This window comes from Salvelinus namaycush, chromosome 28 (assembly GCF_016432855.1).
Source record: "Salvelinus namaycush isolate Seneca chromosome 28, SaNama_1.0, whole genome shotgun sequence".
In the NCBI taxonomy this organism is placed as follows: domain Eukaryota; kingdom Metazoa; phylum Chordata; class Actinopteri; order Salmoniformes; family Salmonidae; genus Salvelinus; species Salvelinus namaycush.
In genome coordinates this window covers 33,111,349-33,137,299 of record NC_052334.1, presented here as the reverse complement: position 1 = coordinate 33,137,299, position 25,951 = coordinate 33,111,349, and the positions used below count along the sequence as shown (strand labels likewise).

General features: G+C 40.9%; 1 protein-coding gene across 1 annotated transcript; it reads left to right on the top strand.

The window, feature by feature from the left end:
* Positions 1 to 15,321: 15,321 nt before the first annotated feature.
* On the top strand, positions 15,322 to 16,711 carry LOC120023830 (C-C chemokine receptor type 6-like). Its single transcript, XM_038967947.1, has 3 exons — positions 15,322 to 15,672; positions 15,809 to 16,219; positions 16,337 to 16,711. The coding sequence occupies exons 1-3, from the start codon at positions 15,325 to 15,327 to the stop codon at positions 16,709 to 16,711; spliced, it is 1,134 nt and encodes a 377-aa protein (XP_038823875.1). The 5' UTR covers positions 15,322 to 15,324.
* The last annotated feature ends 9,240 nt before the right edge of the window (positions 16,712 to 25,951 follow it).

The window sequence follows — 25,951 nt, the reverse complement described above, 5'->3', positions numbered from 1 at the left end:
CATAGAATGCAAAACATAGAATGCCCACCCCAACTCACGCCCTGACCAAACCAAAATAGAGACATAAAAAAGGAACTAAGGTCAGGGCGTGACAACTGCAGACTAGTTTTTAAGGTTTCTAGTTCTCTAGACTCCAGAACCAGTCAGCCATGACAGTTAAAGTCCAAACACATCTCCCAACCCTTTGAAAAGTACTGGGCGATATGCTTTACACATCTTGAGCTCATGGAGACTGTCCCACTGTCCACTGTCCCACTTCCTCATTCCCACTCCTCGCAACTCCTCCCTCTCACTCACTCACTCCTCCCACCCATCCCTCACTCCAACCTCACCCCATCCCCTTCCTCATTCTATCCCTCTTTTTGCTCCCTCTCTCCGACCTCACCCTCTACTCTGTCTCTACCTGCAGGGCTGTCTGTTACTCTCTCTTAATCCACTCAAACTCACACAAGCGCTCAATATGATAATGCTCAATACCTAGGACAGCACAGATAAGACTCCCCTCAACATTTGCCATGACCGATTAGAGTTTTTAATTGTACTTTTTTATGCTTTTGACAACAGTCCTTCAATCTCTCCACTGACAGGCCTTGTGCCATATGTAAGAGTTTTACTGTTTAGGAATCCAGACTGCAATACTGCCTGTCAGTTGGGGATGATGTCAAAAGGGCTGATATGGACAGAATGGTGAATCAATGTCTTATCTAATGGTCCAAAAGTAGGGAACTATTTGTCAAAGCTTTGCTTGCTAAGTGCATTCCACTGGAGTGACTCTGATGATCTAGAGAACACGGAACAAACAGGTAGTGAAATAAATTATGTCACATCGGAGAAGATTTATACAGATTTATCGTCTCACCACAATATTATCAGTAAAACATTATGGCATCTTTCCTTTCGCTTCACAAGAAGTTTCATACAAGCACTCTCTCCGGGCGAGCTGGGATCAAAGGGAAAGCAGGGAGCCGGTTACAGACAACTAATAGACTGACTCTGCTCTGATCTGCAGCATTTGGCAGTAAGGCTACATCTGTTTATTGTTCTGAGTTCCCATGGCAAACTCCATCAACAGAAATGCAAATAACCCTTTACTACAGATACTGTATGTGTCCGCTTCTACAGGAGACAACTGATTTCATACAATCTGTCCCTGAACTGCCACATTCCCACAAAACAAATAAACAATAACATCAAAACATCCAAACTCATAATTCATTCATATATGAATCATATGATCACAGTCTTAACCATGGAAATCTCCTACAGGTAGAATAACACATAACATTAACTTCAGGGAACTAAACTGGAATGTATCTCCTAGGAAATCTTCAGCAAATAAGCAAAACAAAGGTAGTTGAAACCTTGGTAAACATAAACAGGTAGGTAAATTGTACTTTGGCCAATGGCCATGTATAGCTAGTTGTCCAGGGGCACAGCCTACTCTTTGCTTAAAACAACTACCCTTTCAGTTGTAGATAATGAAGACACCAGACAAAGACGACCGGTATACACACACCCATAGAAGATCATTTGGGGATTTGAGAGCAGACTACTTTAACCATCAGTAGGAAACAACGATATTAGTGTCACAAAGAGGACCATCCTTCCAGTTGTTACTGTACAAACCCATTGTAAATGAGTCATAACCATACCATAACCTTGCGTGTGTTAATCAGGAGCACAGGTAGGCCTATAAGCTACAGCGTAGGAGTGTAGGAGCAATCCTACAGTGTGAAGGGAAACCACAGGTGTTGTGTTAGAATCCACTTCTCATTTATCATACAACCTGCTTGGCCCTGTCTACACCCTCCCCCAGGCACTCACCATAACCTGGCTGTTACACATCATATTGGAGGTCCTGTCAGTACAGAGCCTACTAGGAATATAGAGCAGTAGCACGCTCAACGATACTGATAGAGACTTGTCTGTAAGGCTCACAGCCAATGTTCCCTCTAAGCTCAGCAGATGCGTAGGAGAGCAGCGCCCCAGGGACTGCTGTGCAGAATAAATATCAGCCTCTGCAGATAAGCACGAGATTGAACTTTCTAGAGTTTTACCCCTTAGCTAACACTATCAACATGTCCCTTTACTGTGGAAATTGTGATCGAATCAACGCAATATTAGCCACTTTCAACGCAACATACCGAAACAAAACTAACGCTGCAAGAGATGTGGTTGCAGGCAGAACACATCGGAGTAGGATTCTATCGCATTGACAGGCAGGACTCAGTCCTGTTCTCTACACAGACCGTTGCGCCATAACAGCAGTAGGCCTATGCAAATAGACCATTGCCATAATGCATCTGTGCCATTCACTTTGAAATAGGCTGTGTTTACAGCATGAGCCGTCGTGAGTAGATGCGCTTGTTTTGAGACCAAAGCGAGGGCTGCATGTAGCCACGTGTGCACATTTGTTCATATCCTTTGCTAGTTAGAGAGTTTTTAGCCCAGTTATATATCAGTTGTAATCAGCAATGGGGGAGGGATTGCTTCCAACAAGAGCACAAAACATGTGCATTTCTAGACCTCTGAAAAACAAGTCAGGTAAAGTGCATTTTTTTTGTTTTAAAGGGGCAGTGTTGTATTTTGAGACAGGCTAAAATAAGCTAAGTAGCCAATAGCCAGAGGGTAGCATAATTTGTCTGATTCTCTGTCATAATGGTATGGGAATAATAATCCGTTCTATTTTGTAAAGTGGTTTCTTGCATCAAACAACACAACATTTTCAGTCACCTCCTTCTCTGAAGGACAAGTGGATAAACAGGTTAATGTCAAGCCCTGCATGTTTTTTACAAAAGTCTCATGGAATGTAGGCCTATGTTGAACACCAAACATTGGCTGCTACTGTAGGCTGAATGATAGAATGGCTATTTCCATGTTATGGGATGCATTTTCTCCATTGTTTTTGATGGAACTGTAGGCCACTCTGGTAGGCCTACATTATAATCATCCATAATCATCCATAGTAGTCTACTTGACCACTGTCTGAAACTGTAACTGTGGGTACAAAAAAGTGTTCACAGTAAACGCAAGCTGGAAGTTGCACAGAATTTTCACAACGTTCAAGTTTGTGCTCAGTGCCAAAAAACTTGAGGGAACATTGATCATAACCAGAAGTTTTGATACAATGTCATTGTGTCAGTGAAGCAAGCATGCTGGGGGAGAAGGCCTACATAAAATAAATGAAACTAAATTACTTTAATTCATGGTCTGCTATTATGTTACGTCTGTCCAAAACTTCAACTGGATACACAGCGCAGTACTGGTCCAATTCCAATTAGCCGCAGGCTTGGAAATATAAAAGACAGGAACATAAACAAGATGCCGTAACTCAAAACTCACAAAGCACAGAATGAGAGCAACTGCACCACAATCAGAGTGTCCCCTTTCTGTCACAAAACACCATTTACAGTACATTACTGAAAGCAATCCATCAGTTCGATAGTATGATAAGCAGATAATTTATCCAAGCTGTAAGGCTGTGAATGTTTGGTCAAACTGTGCAAACTGACTATATGGGTCATATCTACAACAGATACATCCCTTCCCACTATTCAACATTATGAGTGTGTGGCACTCTGTTTTGGATTGGTGTTCGGTCTTATAATTCCAGTATGGCTGGGCAGAAAAATGAAAGGGTGCTTGTTTTGTTGAAGAAATGATAGTGGAACCACTGAAGGACATGGATTATCAAGTTAATGATGCTAACATTTGGATGGATGCATGAGGGCCTGTGGCACAGTGCACTGGTATAGTATGTGACATGTCTTTGGTAATCCAAAACCATACATTCAAGCATGCTGGAGCCACGAGCTACACCTTTCTGGCTTTCGGTCTGGCAACTGTGCTACAATCCAAAATCATTACATATCCCGTTCCTTTAACTGCTATGTATAGAATTTCAGCTGAGGACCATTTGAAACTTTGCATTGACAACTGTTTTGAGCCTAAAGCCTTGCAATTCGTAGTGGAGAAAAACGAGTGTGACACTTATACCTGATGATTGAGAATACAGAACAGTACTAGGGTGCTATAAATAGGTTTGTTTGTATAAGGGTGTTGTTGACAGAGTACGGTAGAAGGTTTAGGAATTTAAAACATATCTCTGAAAACATATCTGAACAGAGCTATGTTACTGTACGTAAACTGAATGGTCTGTGTTTCTTTGACCGACGATGAACAAACAAACACAGAACAGAAGGTAAGTCTACCTGACAGTCTGTGATGACAGTCACAAACTGGTGGTCACTGCGGTATTGCAATAAAAAGTTACAGCAGCTCTCCTCTAACCTCAAGAACAGATAGGATCTGTTAGCGTACATTTACAGGGACTCTGAAAACGTCTTCCGTCTCAAATTTAATTTGCTGAACGAGTGTGTGCATGCGTGCGTTTGTGCGTGTGAGTCATATTCCTCCCCGTCTGGCCTGCAGGGATCACACATCACTGAGCTCAGGTTGATATGATCGCACTGCATGGGCCTACGGGTGCAACAGGTTTCTGATCCACTATTCAAATATGATGTAAGGCTGGCCAGGCCACCTCCTCAGCCAGGTATATGATCCACACTACATCATCATCATCACACCGGATTAGTCAGTAGTCAAAGTTCAATGCTAAAACATAACATGTGTAGAAGGACAACACTTTCTCTGAATTAACGCATGCGTACTTGCCAGGCCAATTACACTGGATAGCACCATATTCGTGAGAGTCCCACCATAAGGATTTATAATGTATCTGTCTGACAGTGGAACCCAGTTAGGTTATGGTTGACTGTCATCATCTAGTAGGGAGAGTTGTTGGGGTGTGTTATGGAATTTGGTTTATAATGGAAAACATGTGCAGTACACTTGAATATAGCCATGAGGAGAGTCTATAGCTCTTTGAAAGTAATAGTATTTACACCACATAGTAACACAGACATCCAGGTTGCATAGATGCAAGTGTGACAGTGACTATCTGCTGTTAGTGTTCAATGGTCATTTCAATGATATACGGTACCCATTGATTTTTGAATATTATAAACTGGGTGGTTCGAGCCCTGAATGCTGATTCCATGAAAGCTGTGGTATATCAGACTGTATACCACAGGTATGACAAAACCTTTATTTGTACTGCTCTAATTACGTTGGTAACCAGTTAATAATAGCAATAAGGCTCCTCTGGGGTTTGTGATATATGGCCGATATACCACGGCTAAAGGCTGTGTCCAGGCACTCCACGTTGTGTCGGCAACACTTTACCTGAAAACATTACCGCCGCCATAAGGATGACATAATCATGAAATAACCGTCATGAACAATTAGCAGATGTCATGGCTGTTTATGTCATGTGATAAACCATGTATAGCTTCAAAATACGTTGAGACACATTTCCTCAACCCCATCCAGGCTGTTAAAATGACAGACTGGACACTTAAATCCACTCAAACCATTTAAGAGCAAACAAACAATAAAACACAGTTTAACACAGGGCAATCCAACCCTGTTCCTTGAGAGCTACTCTCTTCTAGGTTTTTCACTCCAACCCTAATCTAGCAGGATGGAGCGAATCTAACTGATTCTAATTAGCTGGAGGATAAACTGAATCAGGATAACTACAACCAGGGTTGGAGCAAAAACCTACAGGAGGGTAGCTCTCCAGGAAGATGGTTGGATAACCCTGGATTAACATAAGCTTCCCATTTAAATGTTCACCTAATTTACCCCGTTACCCTTCTCACACCTTGTTATTGTCTTCCCCGTCGTTATACTGCTGCTGCTTGCTGTTATATTCCCCATTATGTCTCACAGATGGAAGGATGTCGGTCACGACCCAAACTTCAGATCAAACTTGTCTCCCTTCAACAGTGACCAAAACCTGAGCAAGACCAGACTAGACGAGCAGGAACTCGACACCTCACTGGTTTACCTATGCAAACTGCCACAAGGGAAAAGATACACTCTGCTCTGCGTTTAGAACGACATGAATACATCAAAACGCATTCAGTCGACAAACACCTCCAGTGCAGTAACACATGTGGGACCATAATTGGAGGAATGAGTTTAACTTGAGAAACATATGCCTGGTCTAGTGGTGGTTTGTTACAGTATTAGCTATAGTGTTACCTGGAATATCATAGAGTTGTTATGTATTGTAGGTCCGACTGAAATACAGGATTAACTGGGACTGTAATCTATTATATGTACATACAGTAAGTATTTGAGGAGCTCACTTTATCTCTATGAGAGTACAAATGGGAGAGTGCAGGTGGAGAATTACACCCTAACTGCATATTACCTGGCCTGATCACAGATATGCTTGTGCTATCTTGCCAACTCCTTATGACTCATTGTTTTGCGTGAAAATTAAGCAGTTGGCAAGAATTCACGCTTTATCCAGCCCATCATATCGGATAGGCCCATTTCTGTTGAAATCCAGTAGCCAATCCCAACAACATTGCTAACACACACACACACACACACACACACACACACACACACACACACACACACACACACACACACACACACACTACACACACACACACACACACACACACACACACACACACACACACACACACACTAGCTGTTGTAACACTGCAGATTATGATGCATTTATACATTAAAGTAGCCAGCTCTTATAATAATTGCTCCCCATACAAGACAGTCAGTCAATAGAAGATCTGTGACAACTATACAGGGATTTAAAACATATTATAAACTGGGTGGTTCAAGACCGTATACCAAAGGTATGACAAAACATTTATTTTTAATTACGTTGTTAACCAGTTTATAATAGCAATACGGCACCTCAGGGGTTTGTGGAATATGGCCATTATACCACGGCTATGGGCTGTATCCAGGCACTCTACGTTGAGGCACTCTACGTTGCGTCGTGCTTAAGAACAGCCCTTAGCCTTGGTATATTGGCCATATACTATACCATATACTCTCAGGCCTTATTGATTAAATATATTCTTAATCACATCTCTTATTGCAAATAGCCTGTTTTTCAATAAAATCCCCTATTATTGAATATGGAGGTGAGCTTTAAGGCAAATAATCATACTGTTAAAATCAGTCAATTTGATTTGTTGTCAGAAGTATAACTCTGCCTGAGGTAGGCCTACCTGTATCATAGCCTAAATTGTGGTCTACATTTGAGCACCAAGCTGGCACTGACAGGTATCAATGCAGGTAACACTACAGGGTAAGATATGCCATCCATTCTGTCATAATGGCATGAAACACTGGGGCAAATTAGGATAGGTAGGCCTATCTACTTTATGTCTTACCTTTAAGTGCAAGAGCTAGGCTACCTACATAAATAGTGTAGCCTGTTCAACAAATCAAGGTGATAATAGGCCTACCCCAGTCCCCACAAATTTTCACAAAGATTATAATTTACATGTTACTGCTGAAGCTGTCGAGCTCGTCGGCACCGGTACAGAACAATGGGTCGTCGATGCTCCCCGAGTCCTTGGAGCGTTTCTTCTTGAGCTTAATGGACAGGAACCGTTTCTTCTTCTTTTTCTCCTCGTTCGGTGGGATTGTAGGTAGAATATCACCGGGAAACGTCCCATCTTTTGGGCTGACAAGTCCGCGACTCGACGGTAAAGGGCTTGCAGGCTCTCCATCTACATATGAAGTTGCATCTTTAAATGTATTATTTCCACCGTCCTTGTTTACTTTATCAAGTGACTTTGTTTTATGAAACAAATTCTTTATTTTAAATGTTCCAGATTTACTCATGGTTGCCCGAAATTATGCTTTTCAATGAAGTCGATAATACATTGAATTGAAAATATTATACAGAAATCGAAATAAGAAACACAAAAAGTTGATTGAACCGATCCACGCAGACTATTTGCAAGCTATAGCAAGATAAAAAAAAACGCATGCCAAGTGGCCAAGAGCGCATTTGCAAATGCGCAGGGAGCGCAGGTGATAAAAGTCTGTCCCAGTGGAACTCCTAAATCTCTTAACTCCTTTACTGCGGAGTGTCGTCTTCCGGTTTCTAAAAGGGTTCCAGCACACAGGTAGCCTTTCTTTTGTTCACTTTCAGAGCCATCCGCAGCTACAGGTAAAGGGTGCTCATATTTGTCACAGTGACAACCAATGATGTATATATACGTCATTGTATACAAAACCAAAACTAATTATGATGATTAATTTTCATACATGAATCACACATTGCTCAAGCAGAGCTGTATCCACATATCTGGCTGACGCTGGCACTCAATACTGCAAATAGTAGGCAAACTTTTTTTTGTCCTTTACTTGTAGGCCTATGCCAATACAATATCAAAATATTTCAGTTATAAAGGGTGTTTTATTTGGACAAGAAGAAAATTGTATACTTTGTGTCTCACATAAAAAAGTAGGCTATGCTATATCCATCATAACTGTGTCAAGTGGGCATTTTGTGGCATAAAAGGCAAATCACTGGGCAAAACCTGTCTCAATAGTTGCATTTTATGCATGTTGGCCCTCCCTGCTGGCCATATTTGGGATGTTCAAGATCAAATTGACATTTATTCATATGGCAGAATACAATTGAGATCTGGAAGAACCAGAGGACCAATTTCTCATCCACACGAACTACAAAGGCATGAAACAATCCAAATCGACCTCTAGCCCCCAACCCTATTCACTTTAGGGGATGATTTAAAATGCCATCTCCCTGCCTCGGCACTGTCGCTCAGAGGCGGAGGAAATCAATTATTTGTCTGGTTAGGCCAGAAAATGTGACACATCCAGTGACGATTTTAGCATGTAAATCTTTGTGGGGCCAAGTCCCCACATTTATTTTAGATGCATGCCAGAAAAGACACTACACAACACAACACTAAACAATACATTAATTGCACTATAACGGCGACAAGCGGTGCCCACAAACTGTTAGGGCCTACATAAAACTGTCCCCAACAGCAGAGCTTTCCTTCCAGCACCATGGAGTGAATCCTTACCACTGCTACACCTGGCTATCAGCAAAGCCTTGTCTGGCAGCAAAACAGTTAATTCAGCCTCATTTACTGCCTTTTTTTAAAACAAAGCTGACATGGCTGACTTGCATAAACAAATGTGGTTTCTACTGACAATTGAGATGTACAAACTATGGCATAAGGGAACGATGAGCGGATAAGAGGCATTCCGTAATTTAGATTAAGACATTAATGAGCGATCTACAGTAAGACGGACGTAGTCAATATAACTATGTATTCAGCACTTTTGAAATGTACAGCGACAGAATGCAGAACATGGGCTGCTCTAACAGTTTTTTCCCTGTACACCAAGTCAGAACCGTAGGATAAATAAAGGGGGCATATAAGCAGGCAATAAAACCTCTTACAATATTAGATGATGACATTTCTCAAAAACAGGTTATAGACTACAGTACATGTGCAGCACCACCGAGTCAGAACAGTAACGTTAGGTGAAATTAGGAGGTGAAAATAGACCAAATTATTAGGGTGAGGCACATGTGCTACAAACAGCTTACTACACAGCATACACTTAGTATTACTTTCTTAGCTACAGTATACATATCTCCCTTGCATATTACATAATTTATGCAGCAGCATACAAGACATTTTTGGACTCACCTTGGCTTGTGATGTGCTCACTTAAACATGAAGGTGGCGCGGCAGTCCTTTGTGGGCAAATTTTGTCATCAAACTTTATCATCAAAGTCTGGCATTCCCTGGATTTATGGTGGGAACTCCGAAGAAAAAAACACACAGCCACTCCATTGAATAGCAGGCTACGGGTTGCTTTGCAATGCTTGCAGTTCGCCACTGATTCCTTCCAAATGACTCATTGTTGAATTTGCGATTTCCAACTTGTTGTGTAATCTTTATGTCCAAAGGCCGATGAGCACCGATACGTTTTATCTATAATCCCTCTTCATTATTTCTCTTCATATGACAAGGATTAAAAATGATTTGGCAGGAGATTGTCGACTTGATTCATGATAATGACTGCTAGCTAAGACTTTGAAAGTAAGATGTTGACATGATCAGTCCAATCAAAAGCTACTGTACATATAACGTGATTTTATGTCATTTTATCTGTGGTCAATGACCTTGAGCCTTCTTGGAAGGGCACTTGTAATATTACTCTATGGCAGGACCCAAAGGGCGGAAATTTTGGATGTCTACCTTTACTGAGGATGTAAACTTGGTGACGACGTAGTGTTCCCATGAGTGACAGAACATTGAGCCAATCACGGCGCAATGCTCCTATTTTTTGCTGGCTCGCCCCACCACCACAGAAAGCACTGAGCTAGGCTGAAACACCTGCATTTTGGAGCTGCCTTACTCAAGAAAACAAAAAAGAGACCATGTTTGTATGCGGCTTTATTAACTCAATGATATATATATATTTGTTTGTTTGCAAACTGATATGTGACACGTATTAATGCCAAAATAACATGCAAAACAGCTAAGCCCCCCCCCAAAAAATATATTTATTCCTAAAAATGTGGGGCTCAAAACAAGTGGGGCTCTGCCCCACCTGCCCTGAAATACAGGTCGCCACTGGACACATCACTCCCTATGGCTGTGAAACCTGACACTTCAAGTCTGCTCTGCAGACAGACTGGTAGCGGAGTGCAGACAGATGAGTCCTTCTGGCACTATAAGGCGGTGGTTCTCAAACCTTTCCTCAACGACCCCCAGATGTTTCATGTATTTGATTTATTCCACAGATAGCACACAATTCAATTTGTCAAGCCCTTGACTATGTGAATCAGGTGAGCTACTTCAGGGCTACAACACAATTGTGAAACATCTAGGGGTTCCCTGAGAAGAGGTTTGAGAACCACTGCTATAAGGCACTGGACCCTGTGAAGTTCACAGAGTGCATTGTACACCGAAATATAAGTCTGAACCGGTCCAGAACCACTCAAAGTCTCCCAAATAGACAACATAACATCTAAGAGGTTAATACTATAAGTACAAGCAATGTGGTAAAAACTCTATTGAACCTGTCAGAGGGCAAGGTGGAGCTATTGTCATAGTGCCTATTCCCATCATATCCTTTCAGACCTTATGCCTAGAATGTTGGTCCTAAGGGTTCATGTATGTCAATTCAAATGTCAATTCATTTTCATGTGGAACTGAAAATGCTCAAACTACCAATTGAACGTTTGATTTGAATATAAAGATGTCAGTGGGTGTGTGTAGGCATTACATAAAAGCCTATGTATCTTTGAACACAGGTGGGATGTAGATGTGCAGGAGATGAGATCAAAAAAGAAAGATCAGATAATCTGTGCAGAAGCTAGTAGCTGTGACACTGTGAGGTTTCCACCTCCCAGGAGAAAAAACAACCAACCACACTGAACCTCTCTATCCTGACCGCCACACACAGTAACTTCTGTCTGCAGAGATCATAAGGTAGCCAAACGAGTCTCTGTAGACAGACCGTTGCATCAGGCAATATACCAATGCTAGCTTACGTTGCTCCAATGTCTGGGATATCCGAGACTATAGCCTAACAAGAGTACTCTCAAATCAAGTTAATATATCTGGGCATCCTAGCTTACAAGATTGATTTAGAAGGCTTTATTTTGGGCTTAACCTGACCAGAACATTTTTCATCAACAAGGGCTTGTCTACAGGTATGTACTGATAACTTATGAAGTGTATTTGAAATAAACTGGTTCTTAGTTACATCTGAAATAATGTCTAGTAATGAATGAGGCTTGTAAAATCTTTGACGAACCAAAATAGTGTTATTTCTCACACACACATGCACAACACCTGCTCGCTCACTCATACACTGACACACCACAGGCTTTCCCTTCCTTGAGCCTGCAACCTGGTCTTAGAGCATTTCATATTATTCTGTACCTAAATCCGAGACACACCATTTAGCATTATATGTTGCGTTTTGTATGGTATGTATTAATTTGTGGACTTACATTACCCATTTTGTATGATATGTTACAAATTACGATTCATATTATATGTTCGCAAATTTGCAAAATGTGCAATAAGTTACAAATTTGCAAAACATATGATATGTTATGAATTCTAGCTTGGTGGCTAACGTTAGCTGACTTTCCATTACATAGGCTGACCAGGGGAATCCAGGTGAAAGCTACTGTATGATCCCCTTCAGTCTGGTTAAAGAAGGATTTTTAAGCTTTGAGGCAGATTGAGACATGGATTGTGTATGTGTGCCAGAGGGTGGTGAACCATCAAGACAAAAGATTTACATACATATCCCAGAAGAAAGAAATGATCTCACTCCAATACATTTGAATAGAAAGTTAGCAAAAATAGATAAGATCTTGCTACCATGGAAAGGAAAATACCTGTCTGTGGAAAAATCACCCTGATTAACTTTTTAGTCATATCACAGTTAACCTATTTGCTTATGATTTTGCCTACACCTAGTGACCTGCTTTTTAAATTATATGAACAAAAAATATTCAATTTTATTTGGAATGGCAAGCCAGACAAAATTAAAAGGGCCTAGTTATATAACGAATATGAATTCAGATGGCAGAAAATATTAAATATTAAAGCATTAGACCTCTCAGTAAAGGCATCAGTCATACAAAAGTTATACTTGTATCCGGAATGGTTCTCTAGTAAATTAGTAAGAATGTCTCACCCCATGTTCAAGAATGGCCTTTTTCCCTTTATTCAGATTACAACTGCTCACTTTCCATTATTTGAAAACGAAATCATCTCCAAAATATCGTTATTTTTTAAACAAGCCTTAGAAAGATGGTTGCAATTTCAGTTTAATACACCTGAAAAGACATAACAAATGAAACAACAAATATTGTGGTTAAACTGAAATATACTCATTGATAAAACTTTTTTTTTCGTTAAAATATTTAATTTTTTTATAATTTCTGTAAATGATATCATAAATAGGACTGGTGGAGTTATGTTACACACGCAACTAACACAGACATATCGAAATGTCTGCAAAATTGCAACCAACTAATTGCAGCATTACCATGGTTTATGAATTGACACGCAAAACGATGCCGGATTCAAAATGTTTTAATTAAAATTATTATACAAAATTCTTGCAACCAATAGAATGTTATATATATGGGGGATACAATCTTCCCAGCTCTGCAGATTTTGCTGTGAGGAGGCAGAGTCATTAGATCATTTATTTTGGTACTGTCCATATGTAGCTTGTTTTTTGGTCACAGGTCCAGGAATGCCTGAAGAATTGCAACATTTACCTAGAACTAACGCTGCAGATAGCAATACTGGGTGATTTGAAAAGTCATAGTCAATCGATCAATAATATAATAATTACTTTAGCAAAAAAATGTATCTTTAATTTACAATCTGTAGAAGCTATGAGAATAAAAAGGTTCAGTACTTTTGTGAAGCATCACAGCACAGTTGAAAAATATATGGCAAATAGAAATCCAGAATGGATGGTGTTGAGAGAGAGATGGGAGGGGTTGAATGGAGCTGAAGGGTGGGACTAATAACAAGGTAACCAATGTAAAACATACGGGGTCTGTAAAATGTATATAGGTTCAGAAATGTTGTGAAATAGCACAGTTACAAATAGAAATCAAACTGGATGGACATCAGAAAGAGAGGAAGGACTAAAAACAAACAAAATATAACTATTGTAACATAGATTGTGTCTGTAAAATGTGTAAAGTATGTATGAACTGAAGGTAGAATGTTTACTAGTTTACTCCAATTGGGGGAGGGGTGGTAGGGTTTGGGGAATAATAAAGGTGTATTCTAAAAGAAGTGTGTATGTGTATGTATGTATATACATATATGACACAGAGGTTATTTATTTTGGGCTATTGCCCGTGTATATCCGTGAATATTTGGTAAATCTACTTAAATATTTTGGATAAATGACACTTTCACCATTGGATCACCAAGACCTGGAAATAAATCTACACTCAGCACTTCAACCTGCCCTGCCTTCTGCTGATTACAGGCCCTTACCACAGCTACAAGGTCTATATTTTACAATTACATAATCCAAAGGTGTTGAGGACAAAATAATGAAAAGGGCTGTCTGGTAGCCTCAATAAATAGACAAAGATTTGTAGTTGAACAAATAATTGCACAAATATGTATTTTTTAAATTGAGACTGGACTTGAAAAAACTTGCACGACTTGGACTTGACCTGTTCTACTTCGGACTTGGACCTTGTGACTTGCTTGTGACTCGAATAATAGTGACTTGGTCCCACCTCTCGTTTAGAGCTCAGATTATTGTTTTGTTTCTATGGTTGTAGAGCAATTTTGGGTCCTTGAAAAGCTCTATACTGTATAAGTCCCATGTATTATTTTTATTATTTGAAGAGGATCTGCAATTAATCACATTACATTCCAAGGCACGAGCAAATCCTTGAGCACTATGAGCACATTCATTCGTAACCGATCTTAGATGATTGAGAGATGAATGTCTTCACACTGTGGACCAGCACTATTGTGACACTGAGCACAGAGAATATTGCAATTCATTTCATTTAAATGGCTGTCAGTGAGATACAGAGTGTGGTTGGGAAGCTAAGTATGAAACAGGAACATGTATTGAGTGAAAGACAGGGAAGTGTCTTTTAACATAGCACGTGTGTAACATATGAGTGGTAGCATGACAATATCACACGGCAGTCAGATTGTTCCTCATACAGTATGTCACTGTACATCTCTACAGCTATTTGACTATTATCCCTTATAAATAGCTACAGTACGTGCGTAATATAGTATAGTTTACAATGCTTTACACAATTTGTCTTTTTGGTCATGTTTATCATTCTTATCAAACAAAAGTCATGACAGTCATGATAATACCGTGTGGGAGCTGATTCTCAATGTGCTTGTCTCATCTGTATGCAACAAGCAGGCTTCACTGGCATCATGTTGACCTGTTTTAGTCACATCGGTGTTGATGTGGGAACAGATCTGAGATGCTGTGTACAATGTGTCTCAGTTTCACTAGCCGTGGGTCTGATAAGGATCTGATCAGTGCTTTAGATAAGACAAATACAGTTGTTAAACACCTACACGTGCCTTGATGTACTCTCGGTCACAACAGAAAATGAGGTCATTCACAACCAACGGATGTTCTCAAACTCTCAGACATGTTGGTTTCTCAGTAAATAGGGTTTGCGCTACGCAGTTGAACACTTTCACTGCTGTATGTGTAAAATAGGACATGTCACATTGAAGCTACAGACAATAGTTCACAGTTACTGTGATGTTTATATCTTCTCTTTTTTGTCATGGACTTGATTGTACATCATGACATTCAATAACTAAATCATGATAGAAGGCCTACTATTTTCTGCAAAAATATTTTTTTTCTCCACAGGTGATTAACATGGAGGTGCATAATGAGACGCAAACAGATGAATATGATTATTATTACACAAAAGACTACACTGAAGGTTATCCTGATGAAAGCGAAATAGAATATATCTGTAACCTGAATATCAACCGTGATATGGAGATAGTCATACAGACCTACGTCCATTCCTTCATCTGTGCATTCGGTCTCTGTGGCAATGCGTTGGTGATTGTCACATATGCCTTCTACAAGAAAGCCAAGACCATGACGGATGTGTACCTTCTGAACGTGGCTGTAGCAGATCTGCTGTTCATCGTGACCCTGCCACTCATCATCTACAATGAGCAGCATGACTGGAGCATGGGCTCAGTGGTCTGCAAGGTACAGGCTTGGTGCAGTTCCTGATGCAGTTCCTAATATAGCTCCTGAAGTTTCAATGTCGTTCATGTTACAGTGAAGTCAGAGGCAGATGTCCACATTGCATGGAATTATAAGAATATGTTCTTCATTCTCTAAGGCCCTACGAGGAGCCTACAGCATCAACCTGTACAGTGGCATGCTCCTGCTGGCCTGCATCAGTGGAGACCGATACATCTCCATCGTCCAGGCCAGGCGCTCCTTCGGCCTCCGCTCCCGGACCCTGATCTACAGCCGCCTCATCTGCACAGCCATCTGGGCTCTGGCCATAGCCCTGTCTATCCCCACAGTCATCTACAACAAGCGGGTTGAGGAGACCAACAGGTTGGGGGAGACTATAGCCGTGTGCCAGGTGCAGTTTGAAAGTAACAAGACCGCCCGGCTGATAAAGGTGCTGGTACCCAGTCTGCAGATGACCATGGGGTTCTTCCTGCCCATCCTGGTCATGGTCCTCTGTTATGCCAGCATCATCTGGACCCTCCTGAGGGCCCACAGCACCCAGAGGCACAAGGTTCCAGTATCCACCAAAGTTCCAGTCATAGAATTAGAATGTTTCATTATAAGAATACAGTCAATGTTTCTTATAGGGTCAATTAAGTTTATCTTGTTGTTTCTTCTCTCACTTAAGGCAGTGCGTGTGATCCTAGCTGTGGTCGTGGTCTTCATCGTGTGCCACTTGCCCTACAACATGGCCCTGCTCTACCACACAGTGGCTCTGTTCCACGAGAGGGGGTGTGAGGGGGAGAACGTCATCCTCACCACCCTCACCACCACCAGGAGCGTGGCCTACCTCCACTGCTGCCTCAACCCCATCCTGTACGCCTTCATCGGGGTCAAGTTCAGGAACCACTTCAGGAAGATCCTGGCGGATCTGTGGTGCCTGGGCAGGAAGTACATCTACCCCTCGGGTCGCTCCTCACGCATGACCTCTGACCTCTATATCCCAGCTCGCAAGTCCACTGACGGATCCAACAACGAGAATGGCTCCTCGTTCACCATGTGAAGATGGGAGTAGGTTGAGATTGCCTCCAACTACAGGAAGTCCAGTAGTGACTGTTATATTCAATATGAGCATTTGTTTGATGCTGTAGCTGCAGTACATGGTATTTGTAATATGGATGCTGATCATTATGTATTGAAATTGCTCTAATGTCCAATATTTCTCTTTGCTTATGTTGGGGATGAATCAGAATTAGTTGGGTAACATAGATAAATAAGATGTTTTATATACATAATATGCTTATGTGAGATACTTGTCATTAGAATGTCTCCCTTTGGACTATACTGTTGACAGTTGCACTTTTCCCTTCTCAGCTAGGGCTCAGTCACTTGGGGCCCAGAGAGGGGAGAGGTCAGGCTTGTCTTTTACATGTCTGGTAATATGCAGAATATCAGAAAGGAAGAGGTCAGAATGGAACATTGTCTTCATATGTGAATGTATCTGTTAAACCATGTGAAAGGATGATTAAGGGGGAACCAATTATCCCTTGGCTCCACAATGTCTGTACTCCAGTCACTCCCTCCTTTTCCCATTGCCCCCCAATGGGAAAAGGAGTATGGCAGTGTCTGGAACCATTGTATTACCCCTCTGATGTTGCACTTATCTTTCATAGTATATGACCTAGAGGCTCACTCCCCTCAGTGAGCTTGTCCAGGAGTGGGGTGTAATTTGAGATGGGATTATCTAAAGTTGACAATTGATATATGCCATTGGATGAGGTAATGTTTTCGTACAATGAAGTACCAAGAACGAGATTAGAACCTCGTCTTAGAGACCAAACTGAACGATAATTTATAGCTAATGCTATCTGGCTATGGGATACTCCTCTCTCAAGTAAAAGGCCCTTTGTGAAGTTCCTGAGATCTGTGGTTCGTCATGTGAGTTGAGAGGGGTGTATCTTGGCTATAAAAGATACTAGTATTCTTTTGTAAGGACTCTCAGAATTAATTTATAGACACTGAATTGATCTGAGAGTCAAAGGGCTATGGTGAAGCTCATATAATTAAAGATGAAGTTTAATTTTGAAAATATGCTTTACAGCGAAAGAAATCCAAGCTTTTGTGAGTGTATCAATCAATGCTAGAACAGCTAGCCCCAAATTAGCATGGTCACGAAAGTCAGAAAAGCAATAAAATTAATCGCTTAGTATAACTCTGACTGGTGTGTAGTTTGTAAACTCTCCTCATTTAGTAATACAGGAAATTACCACGACACTTATCAATGCCAATTTGTTTCACAGCATGATACTGCTTTTTGTCAAAATATAGCCAAGAATTACTAAAACATAAAAACAATAGAATAAAACTTAACTGGATGCAATCTAATAGAATACAATGACGCTCTGTGTCTTTAAAGTAAATGTATTTGTCTAGAACAGATCTCATCTCTCTTAAAAATAACTCTAAAATACAAATAAGAATTCACTAGTTCCATGGGATGTTTTGCATAAACCAGTCTTTCAGTAAAAGTAATTTGGTGGCAAAGGGGAGCTTTCCAAATGAAAGTGTGTGGGCTACGGAGAGATACAAAATGGTGCAGTTTGAGGCAATATGGTGGAGAGTGATGCAGGAGCTGGAGATGGCGGTGTGAGCATGTGGGTCTGAGCAGGTGTGATGTAGTTGATGCTTGTCTGATGTTGTCGTTTGTATGTGTAATTTGTATTGTTAAAATATATATATACAGTACCAGTCAAAAGTTTGGACACAACTACTCATGTCGTGGTAATTTCCTGTATTACTCAATGATGAGAGACCCAACCACACACAAGTCAGAGTTATATTATGAAGTCCATCTTTAATTATATATGAGCTTCACCATAGCCCTTTTTGACTCTCAGATCAATTCAGTGTCTATAAATGAATTCTCTGAGAGTCCCTACAAAACAATTCTTAGTATCATTTATAGCCAAGACACACCCATCTCAACTCACATGACGAAACACAGATCTCAGGAACAGTTCACAAAGAACCTTTTACTTGCAAGAGGAGTATCCCATAATTTATAGCATTAGCTATAAATTATCGTTCAGTTTGGTCTCCTTAACCGAGGTTCTAATCTCGTGCTCGGTACCACTTAGGACCAAAACATTACCTCATCCAATGGCATATATCAATTGTCAATTCTAGATACTCCCATCTCAAAAACACCCCCTCCTGGACAAGATCAGAAAAGACAGTGAGCCTCTTAGGTCACATACTAGGTCAAGATAAGGGCAACCTCAGAGGGGACATACAATAGTTACAGACACATTCCCATAAGAAGACAAGCCTCCATTCTGTCCTCCTCCCCTTCTGATATTCTTCATAGCATCACATGGTTTAACAGATACATTGACATATGAAGACAAGCCTGACCTCTCCCCTCTCTGGGCCCCAAGTGACTAAGCCCTAGCTGAGAAGGGATAACTGCAACTGCCAACAGTATAGTCCAAAAGAAGACATTCTAATGACAAGAATAAAATAAAACATCTTATTTATCTATGTTACCTAACTAATTCTGATTCAGCCACGACACTCATTCAAGGGTTTTTCTTTAATTGTACTATTTTCTACATTGTATTATAAAAGTGAAGACATCACAATTATGAAATAGCACATATGGAATCATGTAGTAACCAAAAAAGTGTTAAACCAACATATATTTTATATTTGAGAATCTTCAAAGCTTTGCACACTCTGTCCCGCGGCTCAATTTACCCTATAAGTTGTATCAAGAGAACACTTTTTTTGGGATAAGCTATGTTTTCATAACTGTAATGGTTACATCAATTCAGGTTATTTCCAGGGATACACAACATCCTGAAATATATGTAGATATCTTTGTTAGAAATAATACTATATTTCCCTTGACGGAGTGATGCTGAATTTAAAAAATGCTTCAACTTACCCCACTCTCCCCTGAAGCCTTGGAATACAGTATACTGTATTTGAGTTGAGTTGAATTTATTTTATTTTTACAGGGACAGTGCACTTTAATCAACGTTTCAGTAAAAGTGCCGGTTTTAGCCAGCCGGCTAATTTTCAACCGCAGTCCCTGGGCAGGTTATTAAAAACAATTACAATATAAACAACCATTGAGCAGTGAGCACACGCAGAGCAACATAGGACAAGCAAGACATAGCATACAGACAGAGCAACATAGGACAAGCACGACGTAGCATACAGACAGAGCAACATAGAACAAAAAGCAGTAAGACAAAATTCATAAAAGCAACAAAGTGTTTCCACACCTCACAAGCTACAGACAACAGACAACATGGAAAGCGGCAATACACAGCTAAGGATTATGTTCACAAATCTGATGGAACTTTAGCCATGTCTTCAAGCATTTTGTGAAAGTGTGATATGTGGTGCAGTTATGTGTGTCTGATGGCAGTGTATTCCAGACATGGGAAGCTCTCACAGAGAAAGCGGATTTACTAAAGGTGCTATACAGTCACCTCTCATGGCAGACCTTGTGGATCTGCTGCCATATATTTGGGTTTTCTGTTTAACAAAAATACTGAGTGGAGGGGGAGCCAGGCCATTTAGGATCTTGAATACAAGACATGCGTCGGTGTATTGCACAAGATTTTCCCAACTCAGGAGCTCATGCTTTCTGAGAATGTAACAGTGATGATGGCTATTGGGCTTCCTATCAAGCACTTTGAGAGCCTGTTTGTAGACAGACTGAATAGGTTTTAATGTTGTACAGCAAGCTTGGGCCCAACTAGTCAAGCAGTATGATAAGTGGGGGAGTATCATAGATTTGAAGTACAGTTTTGCTACCTCTGTAGTCAAACAATTTGGTATAAATCGGAAATTAGCTAGGTTGAATTTGGTTATCTGAATTACCTTTTACACATGCTTTTTAAAAGAGAGGTTGGAACCAAGTATGATGCCAAGGTACTTAAAATCAGATACCACCTGGAGCTTCTCCTCTGACACATAGACATCTGGCTCAGTAGCATCTGTTGCCCTCTTTGTGAAGAACATGCAAACAGGTTTTTTCACATTGAGATGCAAACACGAGTCACTGAGCCACTTTGTAACCTGGACCATTACAGTAGTGAGTTCTTGTGCAGCTTGTTGTTTGCTCTTTGCATGCACATACTGTATATCACTGTATCATCTGCATACATTTGAACTTCAGACCCGGTACAGACAGAGGCTAGATCATTAATGTACAGGCTGAACAGGAGGGGCCCCAGTATTGACCCTTGGGGCACGCCCACATCATAGCTAAGAGTGGGCGACAGCTCCTTGTTCACTCTGACACACTGAGTTCTGCCTTCAAGGTATGATTTCATCCATCTCAAGGCATCGGGGGAAAAGTTGAACTTGGACAATTTTGAAATGAGAATCTCATGGTTAACAGTATCAAAAGCTTTCCTTAGGTCCAGAAACACAGCCCCAACAACGCCCCTTTTGTCCATCTTGGACTTCACATTTTCCAGAAGAAAGCAGTTGGCCGTTTCTGTGGAGTGTTTCGCTCTGAAGCCAAACTGCATGGAGTGTAATGTGAAGGGGCTGTTGTTGAGGTGGGCAATCAGTTGTTCTGCTACACACTTTTCAACAACCTTTGGCACCAAAGGTAGTGTACTAATGGGCCTGTAGTTACTCACGTCAGCAGGGTTGCCCGATTTAAAGATGGCCGTTATTATGGCCGGCTTCCATACCCTTGGAAACACCCCGAGACCAATAGATGTGTTGGTGACCTTAGTAATGGGGCCAATGAGTGACTCTTTGTAGTTTTAAGAAAGGTAGAGTCCAGCCCAAACACATATTTGGCTTTAGAGTTCTTTAGTGAGCTAATCACCTTGTTCACCTTTGACTCAGAAACCTCCCTTATGATGAAGACAGGTTGAGTGTCATTTACTAGCGCTGAGCCCAAGAAACCAGTGGAGGTGTTCTGTGTCAGTACCCTGACAGAGTCAATAAAGTAGGAATTGAAGGCTATTGCTATTTCGACTGCATCCTGTGATAGATTGTTATTCACCACGATTTTTAGTCTTTTTGCAGTGTTACTATGGTCTTTCCCTGTTAACTTTTTTAGATTCTCCCAGATCAATTTAGAATTTCCCTTTGCTTCACCAATTATGTTAATAAAAAAGTTTGCCTTGGCCTGTCTGATTTCTTTCATCACCTTATTTCTCAACATGGTAAACCTACGTCTGTCATGCTCTAATTTGGATCTTAGGGCTATTTTTAGAGCATAATCTTGTTTTTTCATCAATTTCCAGATTTCTCCATTTAGCCAAGGAAAAGTGCTCCTTTGGCCAGGTTGGAATTTGATTTTCTTTAGGAAACCATTTATTGTAGTCTGGATTGTGGATAGAAAAACCTGACTATCAGCTTCCACGTCTGTATCGGACAAGAGATCATTCCAGTTAATTCCTTTAATTTCGTATTCTTAGTTGATCCGGCTTTCTAACAGTAGAGAGGTTAAACCTGCTCTTAGACAGCTTTCTGGCTATAAGTGTCAGATTATGATCAGATAGCCCAGTAACCATATTGAATGATTTAGTCACTCTCTCTGGTTTATTACTGAACACCAAATCAATCTGTGTTTTAGAGCAACAAGTCACCCTGGTTGGCCCTTTAACTAGCTGTGTAAGGTCAAAGGTATTAGTGATCCGTTTGAGGGTTTTCCTACTAGACTTGTCTTCATAATTAATATTAAAATCTCCCATTAAGATGACCTCTTTCCCAAAATCACATTCCCTAAGCATGTTATTAAACTGATCAAAAAACACACTTTTGGTGGAAGGTGGCCTATACATTCCAATAAGGGTAAAAGACATTTGGGGAGACAGTGTAAAGTTCAGGCCAATACATTCTAGTACATTATCACATGACCACTCAATTTGTTTACATCGGATATGTTCTTTGATGTAAATCATCACACCCCCTCCTCTTCCTTCAATCCTGTCTCTCCTGAAAACATTGTAGCTATGCACAATCAAAGCAGCATATGGAAAGTTTTTATGGAGCCATGTCTCTGAGAGGCAGAGCAAGTCAAGGTTGGAGTCTGAGTAGATGTTGAATTTGATCACTTTTTGGAATGACACTACGAATGTTCAAGTGCCCCCCTAGTAGTCCCTTGGGCTCAGTTCGTGGGTCCCAGATGACTCGAGAGTGATTGACACATTGAAAAAAGTTAAATTTTCTGTGTTTTCTGACGGCTGGGATTAGGCCGTTTTGTTTCGTTTTGATTAGGGGCAGTTCGGTAGCGCAATTAACAATCCCTCCCGCCTGCACTGGATGCGGGGAACTAATTAAAACAGCTTGCGTACCAGAAGCTGAGTCAGGGATCGCATATAGCGACTTGGGTATGTTTGAAGAGTCAAAATCTATCCTGGAGCCGGGTGAGTCGAGAGAAACCATTGGACCATAGCACTCACCCACTTCCACAGCTGCAACGATCAGTGGACGAGGCCATCCACTGCTTTCCACTCTGGTGAGTATCGCTGGCTCGGTGATGTTAGGCCCAGGATTGAGTTGCACATCCCCAGAGAGTAGTGAACAGGTAGTTTAAAAGTTTCCGATAAATGTTGGACTTGTGTTTGTTACGCCTAAGCGGTTCAGTGGAATAGGGAGCGAGGTAGACTTGGCCATTATTCAGAACATTATGGTGTGCTGTGTGCTGTCCGCTCCCGTGGAACGGTGAACCATTGTGTTTGGTGTTGGTATTCTCTGGTAGTAGACTGATTGTGTCATCCCAGCAAGGACGCACTGAGATTATCAGTAGAGCAGCTACATAACTGACAATCATGGCAAAGTACTGGAGATAAAACACATAGTTGCGCTTTAACTCTTCGCATGATTTACTTAGCGGGGGTCGGGGTACACCTGATGTTTTAGATAAAATAACAGCATTCGTATGAGAAGCGGCACCTGCCGCACCACCCTGTTTTCCATCCGCCATGAATAATGTAAGTACACAACGTGAAGCAAATGCAATGCTAACAGGTACTACACAAAAACAAGATCCCATTTACAAATGCAAGCATAGTACTCTCCCTTCTCTGTGCCCATAATCCCTACAAGACACATTAAGACCTTCCACTTTATTTTCTTAACATCCTGTTTTTTTATTATATTTATAAGCTTTTCAGGTAAGACACTTTTCAATGACAAATTGAGTTTTCGTTTGAGCAAAATTAGAGTAGGGTAAGAGAAAATCAAACAACTTCAGACTAAGTTTCCACATGAAAGCGTTCGAGGATGAGCAGAGTCAATAGGCATAGATAGAGTGGAGGAAGCGAAGCTAAAAGTGGAGACGACAACACAGCTGTACAACTGCGGGATATAATTGGAATGAATTCGTAATAGGAGAAGGTCTACAGTATTTGTGTCACAGACGCCACCTGTAATGCTCTTAAACATCTAATCAACCCTAATGATGACACACTTCAACCAAATCTAATCATATAGACAGTCACAGCATCCGTAGGCTGCTTGAGATACGCACTCATTGTGAATAGGGTATTTTTGACTGATTTCAGGTTCTCATGACAATCAGTGATATCATATGGTGTATTATATGAGGTATAAATTCCATCACAGTGTATTATATGCACTATAAACTATAAATATAAATATGGCAGATGAATTGAAAATGTGCTATATAGCAGTACAACAGACTCCAAGAGGATAGAAAATGCTTTGAGCTTTTCAGTCACACAGTTCACCTCTTATCTTCCTAAGAGAACAATATCTGTAGACATGAAACTGTCTTCGAGCTGAGCTGTGAGCAGCATTGTTTAGGTGGCTATGTAGCTGTTGGTTAATTACTACAGTAGGCTAAATCAGGGTCACACAGAGTGATTCTTGGTAGTCTTAAACAAATCTACTTTGAAACAAACTTATACACCTCACACACATGGTTATGGGCTTAAAAAAAGAAGACACCTGTACCATGTCAGATATTGTCACGGATCCCTCCGGGAACTTTCATTACGCACACCTGTCCCCTATTCCCACTGATTAGTACTTGTATAAGTGTGCCCTTTGGTTCCATTGGGCTGTAGATTATTGTTACAATGTCCCTTGGTGTGTGTGAGTACCTGTGGAGTGTTGTTTTGGCTTTTGTGCCACTTGTATTGTGCAGATGATTACGGTTTTCGTCCCCTGTGATAATCATTGTGCGTTGTGTATTTATTTGACGTATTCCTCGCTCTTTTGTTTGGGTTTCAACCCTGTGTTTTGTATAGTGTTTGTTTGGTCTTCGTCCCCGTGCCTTTACACGGCACACCGTAATTTGGGTGAAATAAAAAATCCTATTACGCATTCCTGCTCCTGTCTCCCAAATCATTCATACTGACGTGATAGAATAATCGACCAATAAGGGAGACAGCGGGAATGGCCCATCCGACGCCACTGCTACTGGTCCATCTGACGCCGCCGCAACTTCGGCAGCGGCAACTGGCCCGTCCAATGGCGACGCATCTTCGGCAGCTGCATCAGGTCCTGATCGACCCGCACTGCGTTCCTGTGATCGTCCTCGAGGCCGGTGTCGTTGCGCTGCACAGGCGGGGGTACTGTCACGGATCCCTGGTCTTCGTCCCCGTGCCTTTACATGGCACGCTGTAATTTGGGGTAATAAAAAAACCTATTATACATTCCTGTGCCTGTCTCCCGACTCTTCATACCAACGTGACAGATATAGAGTTGAAATGTATTCAATTTTGAGTTTGCATCCCAATATTACACGTTATATACAGTACATCACAGAAGACTGAAACACCAGATTTCCATGGGTTATTTTTTTATTTGATTCATTATGAAAATTATTAATAATCCCCCTTTGGGGCCAAAAAGGGAGTTTTTGGTCAGTGACTGCAGGAAAGGGACACTGTTACAGTTGGTCCCCTTTTCTGACCTACATAAGACTGGATTTGATTTCACAAAGATCAAAATCACAAAAAATCAAGAATCTTGATCGAGTGTAAAAGACACTGCTGAAAACATGTGTTGTTAGGGCCCCCTTGAACACAAAGGTACATTTTTCACATAACTCCCTATGATGATTTACAAGAATTAGAGGGTCTTCACATTAACTAGACTTTTTGCAAAAATAACCTTGACTACACATTTTACTGCAATGTAAACTTGCGAACTTGTCACAACTCAACCGCTACATCCGAAGGAAGCACAGGAGAATAACCTGACAGTTGCCCCCCTCTAAGCAGGGCAATGAAAACAGTTGTCTCCAGTTGTCTCGATGAGCCAGCAGTGAAAACATGTAATAGTTGGGCAATGT

Coding starts and splice junctions, on each gene's coding strand:
- LOC120023830 (XM_038967947.1), top strand. CDS start 15,325: ATGGAGGTGCATAATGAGACGCAAACAGATGAATATGATTATTATTAC. Junction 15,673..15,808: donor TGGGCTCAGTGGTCTGCAAG/GTACAGGCTTGG, acceptor TCATTCTCTAAG/GCCCTACGAGGAGCCTACAG. Junction 16,220..16,336: donor ACAGCACCCAGAGGCACAAG/GTTCCAGTATCC, acceptor CTCTCACTTAAG/GCAGTGCGTGTGATCCTAGC.